Below are 13,503 nucleotides of genomic sequence, written 5' to 3' on the forward strand. Positions count from 1 at the left end.
CTTTGGTCTCATTTATCCAAAGGGAATTGTTGAGGTCTTGGGTTTTATTCAGATGCAGCTTTGCAAACCTAAGCCGTGCTGCTATGTTCTTTTTAAAGAAAAGAGGCTTTCTCCTTGCAATCATTTAAAATAATCCATACTTGTTCGGTCTATTTCTAATTGTATTGTCATAAACTTTAACATTTAACATGCTAACAGAGGCCTTTAGAGTATGAGATCTAAGTCTAATGCTCTGTGCAGCTTGTCTGAGTATTGCATAGTCTGACCTTGGGTTGAATCTGTTGAGACATCCAATCGTGGGAATATTGTCATCTGTTCTGAATGTTTTCCACTTGTGAATAATCTTCCTCAATGGAAAGACTGAGTGTATATTGTTTGAAAATGGTCCCATAATCCAGATTGATGAGCAGCAACAATTGTTTCTCTTAGATCACTGCTGATGTATTTCCTCCTTGTCATTGTGTTAGTATACAACTGAATGCTCCAGACCAGCAAAATGACAAAACTTCTGTTACATACAGATATTTTTATAGAGGTGCTCACACATGCTGATGACTAGTTAATGAAGTGCATTTGATTTGCAATACCTGCTAATCAATTGTCTTTTCAATTTCTATGAAAGCCGTGAGGTTGTGCTTAGTATTGTACACACTGCTTCTGCATTTTGGCTTAATTTCTATTAAATTAATAATAACAGGCTGTACCGTTGAATGTGTTGTTCATCTGAGGTTATATTTACTTCATTTAAGACCTGGAAAAGACCAGATTTTTCATTATGTTCTGACATAAAACTTTAGAATTGAAAGGCAACATACTTTTTTTTCCCATGACTGTACATCGTGGCAACACTATGTATTTTGATAGTATTTAAATTTTAGTATCTGGAATTATTGGTCCAGTATAATTTTTGGAATGCACTTAACCTTAATCAACACCCTGATAACAATACAACAGCTGTTGGATGAGGTCAAATCTTTTTTAAAAAAGCTTTAATGTATTAGGGGGGAAAAAAGAACGCACAATGAGTGGCATTAATCATCAGAAGTGCCAGGCTTTGTTTTGAATTTTATTTGTACAGTAATGGTGTGGAATATTATCAAGTAATATATGTATATAAATGATCTTAGATATCATTGTAAAAGCTCTTTCACTCTAACTGAATGCACCTCAAACTCAGATCTATATATGCAATTATGAGGTAGACATTAATAATGGAATTTTCCACCCTCTGCAAAATATTGAAGACACCTTAAATTACTCTCATCAATGTAAGAAATATATGATTATCATGGAACTCTGTACATCACAAATAATAAAATAATTATAGAATAGAAATTATACCGATTTGAGTGCATCTGTATATTTACAAAGAAATGCCTTTTGCTCATTTCTTCATTCGTTGCACTTTGTAAAGTTTTCCACTGTACAAATATTTACAGCTAAGAAAAAAATAATAATGAACACCAGTGCATTCAAAGCTAATGTGCATTTAAATATCGTCTCGTTTGCGAGTCTTTTGTTGTTTTTTTTTCAATATTTTCGTCATCAGAGAAGACAAACTCTCGCTGACCACCTGTCCGCGGCGCAGTCAGTTGTGGAAGTGCATTTCGTAAAGATGCAGACTTGAGAGCACCAAAAAGGGAAAGTTCGCCCATGTGTACTTTCTTTCTTATCCTTTATACAAGGTCCCACTTAGGCACAAGTCTGGTTTCGTGTCCTCTGTCAGCAGCGTCTCTCAGCTGGTCTCCAGTGAGGCAAAAAATGACAACAACAACAACAAAATCTCTTAAAGGCATTACCACCACAATCTTATCTCCTCTCCTCTGACCAGTCTGTGTTTGGTTGATAAGACATTCACCCCCTTTTCTATCCTAATTTATCTATTTTTTTTTTTTGGAAAGCAGACACTTGCTCGGGCCTGTAACGACTCCAGCTGGACAGCGGCCATTGCGGCCTGGATGCACATACCCAAAAGAGTTCGGCCCTGCTAGTAGGATCAGAAGGGGGTGCCGCAACAAAGCACTGCTGACAGGCAAAGTCCGCTGTCCTCTGGCCTCGGCACGAACAGGTGCGCGCTCGAACTCGTTGGGTTACCGTCTGGCCCGCAATCAGATCACACATCAGATTCTCGTTCTGTCTGATGAGTGGTAACTCGAGAATGAACGTGCCAAACACTTTAAGGCAGAGACTGTGAATGAACGTGACTGAATAAATAGAAGATGGTGCCTCTTGTGTGCATCCCTTTTGGAAAAAAAAGGCGCGTCGTGCGTAAAAGCACGCCAGACCCGTGAGGACTTTAATATCTTCAGCCTGGGAGCTAGCACGACGTAATTTTTAAAATGTCTGCCATTTAAAGTCTGTTTCTTTTAAAATAATAATGGCCGCTACCTGCACCCGCACTGCTCCACCACCATGTCCTCGTATTGTTTATACACCACGTTGTTGCCCGAGTCTATGTAGAGGATGCTGATGGGGCTAAGTTTGGTGGGGACGCAGCAGCTGGGCGGGGTGCTGTTTGGGTCCATGGAGTTCATGAGCGTCTGTATGATGGCGTGGTTGGTTGGCTCGAGGTGCGACCTCAGGGGGAAGTCGCACACCCCCTCGCAGTGGTACGCCTCGTAATCCAGGGGCGCGATGATCCAGTCGTCCCAGCCCAGCTTTTTGAAATTCACGTGCAGCGCCTTTTTGCTGCACCTGGACTTGGATTTCTTCCCGTGCCTTTTCCCGTGCCGATTGCTCAGCGCCGTCCTCCTCCGCCGCCGGGGCCCCTCTCCCTTGAACCCCCTCATAGGCGCGGACACCCCGTCCTCTGTCGCCTTCACCACTCCTACCTCTTTATCACTCCGCGACCTGATCTTCTCCTTCATCTCGTTGAACAGGTTCTCCCTCTTCTTGGAGCGGGTGTAGGCCACCAGGATGGCCTTCTCCTGCTGGCTCCGGACGCTTCTGTCCAGCCCCAGCTGCCTCAGGTCCACCTCGGTGTCTGACTTGCCGAGAGTGACCCTAAGCTGGAAGCAGAGCTGGTTGCTCTGCTGGTGGTGATGGTTCTGGTGTTGTGGCTGACGGTGGTGGTGCTGGTGCGCCTTGAAAATTTCCCACACGTCCAAAACCTCCCAGCCAGGTTTGGTGGAATCCAGCGGGTCCAAAGACCTGGAGTCCAGCAGCCTGTCGGAGCGGCAGGGGTAGAGCTGGATGTCGTAGAGGCCCGTCGTCTGCAGGGGAGTCTGCAAATCCCCCGGCCCTCTCCTAAATATTCTTAATTCCGCCCCGACTAGTTCCTCTTTCTCTGAAAGGGTTGACACATCAAACAGATACTTTTGTCGTCGCAGAGGAGAGTGCAAAAGATTGTCTGCAAGGATAAAAGAAGAAAATAATTGCAGTCAGATTCACTTAGGATGTACAGTGTTCAGACAAGGAGGGGGGGGGGGGGGGGTGACTCACATTCTCCCACAGAGGCCTTCTCTCTCTTTCTTGTTTTCCAAACGTCTACCCTGAACCTGCCTGAAACAAACTACAGCTGACAAGTGCTCCTTTTGGAGAAGAAGTGAAAAACTCACAGATGACCAAGACTACACCGCTTTCCATATATTCATTTAGAGCTCTGTTGAAGTCCTTGTATGATACTGACAATGAAACGAAGACTGAAGAGCCTGATTTAAGTTTTCCCAATATGACTCGGGCTGGTTCATTTCATTTACTGGTAAATTTGAAATGATATCGTGATGTGGGTTGTATGGATCTTGCTTGATGCACAAACTATATGTTCATTATGACTCGAAAACATTTTCTTTTTCACCAATAACTCTATTCGAGTTCAGTCTGGTGATATTTTAACTCCAGCGAGCACAGATTTGCTTTCATTTTACGCGCTAATTCAGTCAAGTTTTGAGTCAATTTTCCTTCTAAGCAGTTTTCATTAAAAAACAGAAAAAAACAGTAAATGCTAAACAGCGACCAGGACATGGAAATAATCGTTTTTTGAGAACGCTTGCAGAGCTGTAGAGCAAAAACAAAACAAAGGATGGAAAAAAAGGAAAGAATATTAATAATAAAGGGCCTATTGAAGTGAAGGGTCCTGGGTGCTGCCAGACACAACGAACCAAAGGCGACATACTGTACACTCAACTGAACAATACACAATTAATGCATTATTCCCTGATGGAGACCCACAGGAGGCCTGTGAACGTTTTATCAAGGCGAACGAGGCTGGAATCTACCATTGACAGACAGCCCGAAAAGGAGCTATATGCTTTGCGAAATATTAATTACGTCTGTTTTGACGAGTGCAGTTTGGATCAAATAAATAACTGCGTCGAGCCGAGGCGACAGTGAAAGGATGAATAAAGTAGTTTTCTGTTCGTGTTATTCGCATTTTACAACCTGCTTTTTAAAAAAAAATTGAGGAAGAAATGGACAAAAGTTTAGATAAGATTATGAAGGTTTTCACTGTTCTTACAAGTTTCTACCCGAAGTAGAAGTTTAGGTGGGAAATGCAGGACAAAATCATCGATAAAATAACTTATTCAAATATTTTTGTTTAAAAAAAAAGAGAAGAAGAAGTAGCATTTACATTGAGAGTCTGGGGTGGACTGTCACATTTTAAAATGTCAGATTTTCCCTCTTATATCAAAGGAAATTGTCGTTTGTTTGTTGTTTTTAAAGAAATCTGACTGATCGTGATTTGTGTTCCTTGTTTCCACTTAACAAGCAGCATCTTGTCTCTGCTCACGTTTGCGCCCCTGTTTTAAATAAAGTGACATTTCTCTACATGGAAACACCCCTGTGACATAATTTGTAAAAGTCGCTCTCGCTAGACGTTTTTTTGAAGTCTGGGCTGTCAGGTTGCCTCTGTGAACCCTGCCAAGACGAACAGTAAAAAGGAGATGGAAACCTCGTGCTCCTTTCAGCGACTTTGCGCGTCTGGTTCGCATTAGTTTTCTTTTATAAGCCCTCAAACAAATCGAATACAAGTTCGCCAAATAATTAACAGCTCTCAACTCCCATCCTCCTCATTAAAGCACTTCCCCTCTTAGATTTCATCTCATCCTGCCAACGACAACATTCCGCTTTAAACGAACGCGGCTGCGCGGACTGACTGACTAAGTTACTGAGTTATTTGTGTTGACAGTCTTCCTCTCTTTTTTCGTGCAAAGTTTTTCTCAATTTCGTTCATTATTTTTTTTTAAAAAAGCCATTTTTCCCGTTATGCTCAAGATGCCTAACGGTGGATAATTGGGGCATAATATGTTGGGCTTTATTGGTTAAAAGCGGCGTCCTGCGCCGATTTCTTTGACCTCGTTTGTTGCATTTAAAAAAAAAAACTCTAAATGTGTTTTTGTCATTTATGTTTAGCGAGAGGCGGAAGTTGCTCAAGTTTTCAGATTGGGCTTTTTTTTCTTTTCCGATCCTACCTCTTCTGACAGCTCCTGGTTTCGAAAGCGCGTTTCATTTACCCACAAATGTGTGAAAGTAAAAGTACCAGTGGGTTTGCAGTTTAAAAAAAGGAGCCGCATGTGGTGCGTAAGTAACGCGTAAAATACGCAAAAAGTCGTTACTTTGGGCGTCAAACTTCAACCCCTGCGTTTTAAATGAAGTCCCAGCTGAGGGTTTATCTGCAGGTTGTGATGCAACGCAACACTTTGCTGGAGGAGAACCAAAGTCAGTCAAGACAAAAGAGGACAAAAAATCATTTTCCGTAATTAAAGTGGCGCTCGCAAAGGGAGGTTCCGCAGATGAATAAAATAAATGAATAAACAGAAAATACAAACCACTTCACAAGTGCTCTTTCTTTCTTTCCTTTTTTCTTTTCTCTCCTTCGTCGTCTTGTTTTTTTGGTGATGTGCCCACCGTGGCCGAGCTGGGTCATTATGGGAGAATAGACAGTGTTTGATATGTTATGACATGAACACTCAATTAGATCACCGAGTTCAAATACTCCAGTCAGCCGTTCGATGCCAAGCAGCTCTCAGAAGGGTCCAGCTCGGGGTCAGAGCCAGTGACACATCACATCAAAATCACAGGAGAGAGGGAGGCGTTTTTTCCAATCAAACCGACTCACACTGCAAGAAATGACAACACGGACGAGACTTTTACGAACCTCATAAAAAACGTCGTTCTTGCTTCAACCGTGCGATTTTTTTCTTTTCCTTTCAGTCTCCTTTATTTCAAGAAAACAAATCTCGAAACTTTAAGGAAATCTGAAAATGTCCCATTTAATCAATGAGATTAGGTAAACGTTCCTTTTCACTTGTGCTCCCCGTGGTGTTGGACAGACGATGACAGCCTTTACGCAGCCGGCTCTGGACCGAAAAAAAACACCGAGCGGACATTTTTTGCAGCGCGCCATCTGAGTCCATGAGCAGAGGCTTGGAGTGTTTGAGACAGAAGGGAACGCAAACAAAGATTGCTTTTATTTCTCCCTCAAAGATTAACTCGGGCTGAAGCGTCCCCCTTGTGTGTGCTGGACGTGTTTGTGTTTATCAAACTGTGTTTGTTCTCGCAGTCCGGCCGAATCACTTGGTTACACATGTTAACTGACCCAAACACCTGCTTCTCACACCGGCCCGCTCTGCCCCCCCATCTCCCCAGTCTCCCTTTGTCAGCACAAGCTGGCCGAAGCGGTGCACCATCATGGCAACAGATTTAATGTTTTGATAAGTGGCAGATTTGCGGGGTTTGACTCTGTTTAGATTTGAAACTTTTATTTAGAGTTTCATAAATCTGGAGGTGCGTGGAAAAAAAACAAGAATCGGAAATGAAACAACCATCAAGCGCTTTCCCTGAGGAAAATAAAGTTTCCTCTGCATTCACGTGGGGGCTTGGGGCAGTGTAGTTTTTGCTGATGCCTGCACTGACAGTGATTTACTGCGTTCATTTAGAGAGCGCCTCAATTAGTGTTTTATTGTCGTGTTACCCTGAGGTTAATTTAAGTGTAATACTCGGAGAAAAGGTTCCGTCGTTTGGCGACAGTGCGGCAAATCGTATCAATTTAACCAGGATAAAGATATAAACCGGCGGTTTTCACATCTTTAGTCAATGCCTGTTATGATTTCTTGAGATTTTGAGCGCGTAAACGTGCGTATTCACGCTACCTTTGCTCCCTAATCGTGTGCGTAAAAATCGTGTCACTCAGTTGTTGTTTTTTTAATGTCTTGTAAGTTCTAAGAGGAGAATATCAGACCAGTCAAATGGAGAAAACTGTGCCAATGAATCATGAAAGGCTGCGCCAGTGGTGATGGCAGCAGACTGAAACCAACCTGTTCCTCTGTCCACAAAACTTGTTATGGTGTTGGCAGACTTAGAAGAGCGGAAAAAGCTGGCGTTTAGTCCGAGTTTCTCTGCAGCCGAGTATGTCCTGTATATGGAGAGCATGTATTCATGCGGAACAATAGCGTCCTTTGGGTCTTCTTTGTGATGTCCCACGACAGGACTAGAAGACGCCAAGATGTCTTTTAAGAATTTGGATGACCTTTGTCCGTCCTGATGAGAGATCCTGGCTTCCCTGTTCCTCCTCGGCGCAGAGGGAGAGATGAGTGCGGCAGACTGGAAACACGGTATATTCCCAAGGAAAACAAGGAGAAGGCATAGAGATATCGTAACGTCTCGAGATGCGTCCATGGCTGGAAGATGGTAAGAAGCTCTTGTGTTTTTTTTTCTTTCCCCCCAGCTCGGTTGAAGCTGTGTTCGCGGGACCGCCAGAGCCGGAGATGGTGAGCGCGTCAGGATCGGAGAGCAGCTACTTTTGCGCTCACAGGTCGCACCAGAAGAAGTGCGTTTTTCTCTCTGGACTCCACACAAGAGCGGAGACTGTTGGGCCGAGAGAAACACGCCCACATGGTGGCTCAGTGCAGGGCTTCCCAAACAATTTCATGTCACAGACTTCAGAGCAGACGCGCGCTGCAGCCCACGGGCTGTCACAGAAAGAAATGAGAGTGGCCAAGTTCGTGTTTAGCTCGTACATCTGTACACACACACACACACACACACACACAAACACGCAAAGAGACACATGTTTACTTTCTCTTGCATTACGAAATCTAAGTCATATCATTTTATGACTTCAACTAGAAATCAAACTTTTGCACATATTCTCTCCTCTTTGAATGTAGCCGGTTCAAACTCAAATAACACGTCATCAGTGAAGTGATGTTTACCGTGCTGCTGAAATTAGGCGCAAGTCCACGCAGGTTTCAGAACACTCAGTGATAGCTCGTCGTCCTTTATCACGAAGTTTCTGGCCGCCCGAAGAACCCAGGAACGATCAGATCAGATTAGATTTTACGCGCACATAAACTGAATAACGTCATCCTAGTGTTGTGCCACATTTAAAGAAATATCCCTACTGTTACATTATTATTATTATTTGCACACGCCAATCAAACGTGGTAACAATTCCATAAAACTAAAAAAAAAGAATTCAGAAATCAGAATAACAATGTGTGATAAAAAAAAAAAACATAACAACAAGACAGATTCAGCTCCTCAGCAGAAAAAAACGTCATTAGATAACCAGTGCACCGCTGGGTACAAAGGTAACTTTGAGGTGTGCAAGTACTGAACTCCAGTAAGTAAACTGGACCCGGAGTCATTTAAAAGCGTTAGTCGCGTCTTGAATGACTCTAAGGACCTCTAGTGACCGTTATCCTCTATTACAAGAGAAGACAAATATGTTCCCATAGTGTGTATTGAGCCGAGAAGTATTGGTGCGTTTAAGGCACCTGGGAGATACAAATACTTGTTGGCGACACAGTTTTTAAGCTCGCCAATGCAGAATGAGCCCTCAGTGTCTCAACTCAACTCAGCTTTATTTATATAATGCAATTCAAATCCAAGTGCAACTCAAAGTACTTTACTGACTAAAAGCAAAACTTGAAATGACACAAGTGAGGACATAAAACAAAACATACAAGATTGATAAAGTGTATAAAAGCAATCTGCAAATTACAGTAAAAATGCGAGTTAAAAATATCAACCAAAACAAAAAGGCTATGAACACAAAAGGGTTAAAAGTGTGCAAAATACAAACAAGTTCACGTTAAAACACGCAGCATGCAAAAAGATCTATTTGACAAATACAAACTCTGGGGTAAAATACATAATTAAGCCCAGGTATAAATCTTAGAGGATGTTGGCACCCCAGACCCATTATGGGACCTGCTTCCACAGGGGAGGGGACAGATATCTGAAGATTCTGTCTCCCATTCCAGTCCTACACATTCTCAGAACCACAAGCCTGCACTCAGAGACTTACTGAAGTAATAGGGAACAATGGGATTTTAAAGATTAGAAGGACTCTTGTGCATGATAAAATGGATTTGTATTCCATTCTAAATTTCACAAGAAGCCAATGTAGAGAGGTTAACAATGGGATCTTTTCCGTGGTATGAGTAAGTACTCTGGATGCAGTCTTTGGATACCCAGCAGAGATGACATTGCAACAGTTCATCTCAAATATGTGTAAAAATGCTTAGATCAGTTTTTCAGTGTCAGTTTGGAACAGAATTAATTTGATTATGTTAATATTGCGCACATGAGACCTGTTAACCCCATAAGACCCACAGTTGCAAATTTATAACAATCACTTTTAACAATTTAAAAAAAAAAAAAATTTCCTAACACCCCATTTACATAGTTAATGGGTCCTATTGTTTGTCCTCACAAAGCTATCGGATAGAAGAAGTGTTTATAAGTCCGGTCATCTGGCCTTGAACTCCCTCTACCTGCAAATTTCCTGTTGAGCTCATCTTCTTTTTTTGCATGGTTGGATTAGTGAGGATTGAAGTAAGTAAAATTCCTGAAATATTTTTTGTGTTTATTACAGTGTGTAGAACATGTACATATTTTACATACAATTATCTTGAAAAACATTAATCAAACTTGGTTTAGAGCTTGTTATGTCTATGTTGTAGTTATACAACATTGGGTCAGAGTCGTAGTCAAAATAGCCTCAGCTCCTTACACATTACATAGGAACACTGCGCTTCTCACATGATCACAAATTGAAAACAAAATGTAGTACAAGTTAAAGTGTTGGATGATTCATTGTAACTGAACACTATGTGCAGCTATCTGCTGTTTAATTTTTACTTAGTTTAGCTTAGACCATAATCAAATACATGAATAAATCGTATGGGAAACTCCAGCATCTATACTAGTATTTGAAACTCCCTGTATCTTTGTAGTTTTTTAACTTCTAAATGATCCTGAGCTATTTTTGACATGACATCCTGACATTTTGACATCCTGACATGTGCAAATGGTCTTGAATGTGAACCTCTCGGGGATGCATGTGTTCCTTTTAGTATTATAAACAACTTGACTGTGTCAGAGATGGAAAAGAAGGACAAACTCTGGAAACTCAGACCATGGCTGAATACATTCAGGAAGAAATGGCTGCTTCCACCTATGCCCAACATTGCAAATTTACAATATTTCCCCAAAAACTTACTAAAATGTAAAAAATCTGAAAACTCTTTCATTTCTACATCAGAATCCTCCTAAAGAAATATCTGAGAGGTCACAAAAATTGTGCTCATTTCTTTCTATATCTGGGTCTTACAGGGTTATGTGTGACTTAAAGGTTGTATCCATATAAAAGATTACTCTGAGATTCCCCACCATAGTGTTGGATGTAAAAGTAATGTCGTCCAGAATAACTACATGATTGGACAGGGAGTCTCTGAGATTTTTAGGACCAAAAACAATAACATCTGTTTTGTATTAATATATAAAGTAGAAAATTACAGGCCTTTATGTCTCCAGGAAAAGCCTGTAACTCTAGTAACGTATTAGTTTCCTCAGGCTACATTGGTAAATAGAGCCATCGCAGCCTCAGTTCAAAATGTGTAGTAGCGAAGTTGGCCCCAACTCAAAATGTTGCAGTTTCATATAAAGGCTCATAAGTTTTAAAAGTAATGAATTTTCTGGCTTTCACATTCAATGCATGCATACAGCTGCCTTTCTAAAACTGCAAAATGCCCGTGAAGCTGTGATTCATGATCCAAAATTGGAAAATTAAAACTACATTTTAAACACGGAAGTGTTTCACCCCTACATTTTTCTTTGTAAACATGCCTACATTTTGCTTTATGTCAAACTTCTGTAGAAGTAATATTACACAGCTAGGATATGCCCTAAAAACACTTGCAAAGAGGTTGAAGAGAATAGAAGTTGGTGCTGCATTGCACCAGGTGTAACGGGTGGTGTATGGACCCAATTGCAGTACAAAGGAGTCAGAAGACAGTGGTAAAAAGTTCAAGGCTTTACTGAGACTCTGGCAGACAGACAGACAAACGGTTTAGAAACCGGCAAACAGGAATCAGGAAAGGAGAGGCAAAGTTCTTGGTCAGAAGGCTGGGTCGAATTACCAGGAGGCAGACGAAGCAGGGAATCAGGGACAGGCGAAGTCGGTACCGGTAAAGCTGGCAGGAGAACGCTGGAAAGACATGCATGGCAAAGAACAATCTGGCAAAGGATAGAGTGTGGAGCTGGTGACTATATGCTAGGCTGATTGCATGTGATGAGAGGCAGCTGTGTGCACAGGTGAGTGGAGTGAACTGATGAGGAGTGTGTGGCTGACAGGCTGAGTGGGGCAGAAGCAGGATCAATGGAAAATTACTGATGGTAGGATGACTAAACTGTGACACCAGGACTGTCACACCAGGAAAAAAACTAACAAAAATAAAATACTTCAAACTCCATCTAAGCCAATAGCGTCAAAGCTCTTTTTATTCTGTTGTGTGGTTGGCGAGGGTTACGAATAAAGTTAGTTTTGGGGATTAAAGAAAATCTATGGTTGGGCTTAGAGTCTTAAATATTAATAAATATTTTATATCGGTTGTCATCAAATGTATCCATTACACTTTTCTTGTGAGACTGGGCTGTCTGCGTAACAATTGGTGGTAAATGTTAAATGTATGTAATGTTTCCTGAAGATTTTGCCCCAAAAGAAGCATGTATAGAGAGAACAGAATTGGTCCCAGCCCATGGCCCTGTGGAGCACCATAATTAACTCTGAGATGTGTAGGGTACACATTATTCTAATGTCCTTCCATCTTTCCATTTTCTATGTCCTCTAAATCCAATTCAGGGTTGTGGTGGGCGTCTATGTAAGGTGGGTCACCAGTCCACTGCAGGGCGAACACAGAGAATTGTTTTGATCTACCAACTTGAATGTACGAGATAAATATGACTTAAACCACTCCAAAGCTGTATCAGTGATCCTGATATGTTCAAACCAACCAAATTTATATTTTTGTTCTTTATTTCTGGCAAAACGTGAAGTAATGTGAGAAATTTCAAACAGAGAGGGTTTGATTCAACAACTTTTGTTCTAACACTTACTAGTAGGAAAATAAATAGAAAGAAAAAATATGCTGGGTTTTTGTACGATCTATGCATGTCAGAAACTGACGTGAAAATTATAGCTTTAGCCAATATCATTTAGCTAAGAATCAAAATGAGGTATAAATGGGAAATAAATACATATTTTTAAAGAACACATTCTAATATATGATGTAAAGAGTCTGTTAGTTTAAGGAAGTCAACACCACAGTAGTGTAGATACATACCTGTACTGATGAAATTCCAGTCATGTAATTTGTTGCTTATCTGTTGGACTTGTAACAATTTTTCTGCTTTTATTTTTCTAACTACATTTATGTTGTTCATTCCCGGTTCTTTTGGCACTCATTTTGTCTAATGCTCATTTTAAACGCACTGTGTAAAACACTTTTTTTAGGCTTTAACATGTACAATTTGCTTATTCCTCTTCAGCAGCGGCTTTCATGCTGTTCTGGTGATGGAGCAGCTGGTGGCGGTGACGGATCACAGGGGGCGGAGAGGGAGAGGAATACAAGCAAGCAATAACATTTGGTAAATAATGTAGATATTTTTTTTAAAAAAATGCTGTTTTTAGGTCACGCAGTTTAATTCTATTCAGTATTCAGAGTTTTTCCAGAATAATGCACATGCACATTATGAAAATATATGCTACTGAGGCAAAGCTAAGCAATCAGGTAGAAATGTGCTCAGTTTTTCTCCTTTAACTTATAGTCTGGTTTCAGTCGGTGGCAACACAGCAGACTGTGTTTTTCAGTGCTTTGAATAGAACCTGTAAATATTAAGGGGACGTATGGCGCTGAAAGCGCGCAAGCACCGAATTTAGATCCGCCCCGATTTCAGCACCATGGAGAGCCAACAGTCTACTCTGAGAGCAAATCAACAGACTGTGTTTGCCTTAATGTTTGTGTTGAACATGGCAGGTCTACATTCCTTTATGTGCATTTCAGTTGTCATTGTTGTCATGTGGTTTTATGTGGAAATATATGATTATAATGATTGCAATCATCCGTTCAAGGTGTGGTCATTTAAACCTCTGTATAAAATCATGTTAGGGTATTTTCACAGCTTCCTACAAGACAGGAATACATTTACGAGAATAAATCTATAGAAAACTGAAGGTTTTACGTGTAAAGAATTTCTCCAGGATACTTTCTAGTGGGC

At 41.1% G+C, this 13,503-nt stretch overlaps 1 protein-coding gene across 1 annotated transcript; it reads right to left on the bottom strand.

Moving 5' to 3' along the window:
* Positions 1 to 993: 993 nt before the first annotated feature.
* On the bottom strand, positions 994 to 8,244 carry gdf6a (growth differentiation factor 6a). Its single transcript, XM_072393339.1, has 3 exons — positions 8,154 to 8,244; positions 7,257 to 7,960; positions 994 to 3,349 (listed from the first exon to the last, which is right to left on the bottom strand). Exons 2-3 carry the CDS (start codon positions 7,615 to 7,617, stop codon positions 2,385 to 2,387), a joined length of 1,326 nt encoding a protein of 441 aa, XP_072249440.1. The 5' UTR covers positions 7,618 to 7,960; positions 8,154 to 8,244; the 3' UTR covers positions 994 to 2,384.
* Positions 8,245 to 13,503: the final 5,259 nt, after the last annotated feature.

Source organism: Leuresthes tenuis, unplaced genomic scaffold (assembly GCF_036924035.1).
Source record: "Leuresthes tenuis unplaced genomic scaffold, fLeuTen1.0.hap1 SCAF_10, whole genome shotgun sequence".
NCBI classification, from domain to species: domain Eukaryota; kingdom Metazoa; phylum Chordata; class Actinopteri; order Atheriniformes; family Atherinopsidae; genus Leuresthes; species Leuresthes tenuis.

Coding starts and splice junctions, on each gene's coding strand:
- gdf6a (XM_072393339.1), bottom strand. CDS start 7,617: ATGGACGCATCTCGAGACGTTACGATATCTCTATGCCTTCTCCTTGTT. Junction 3,350..7,256: donor TTTTGTGGACAGAGGAACAG/GTTGGTTTCAGT, acceptor TTATCCTTGCAG/ACAATCTTTTGCACTCTCCT.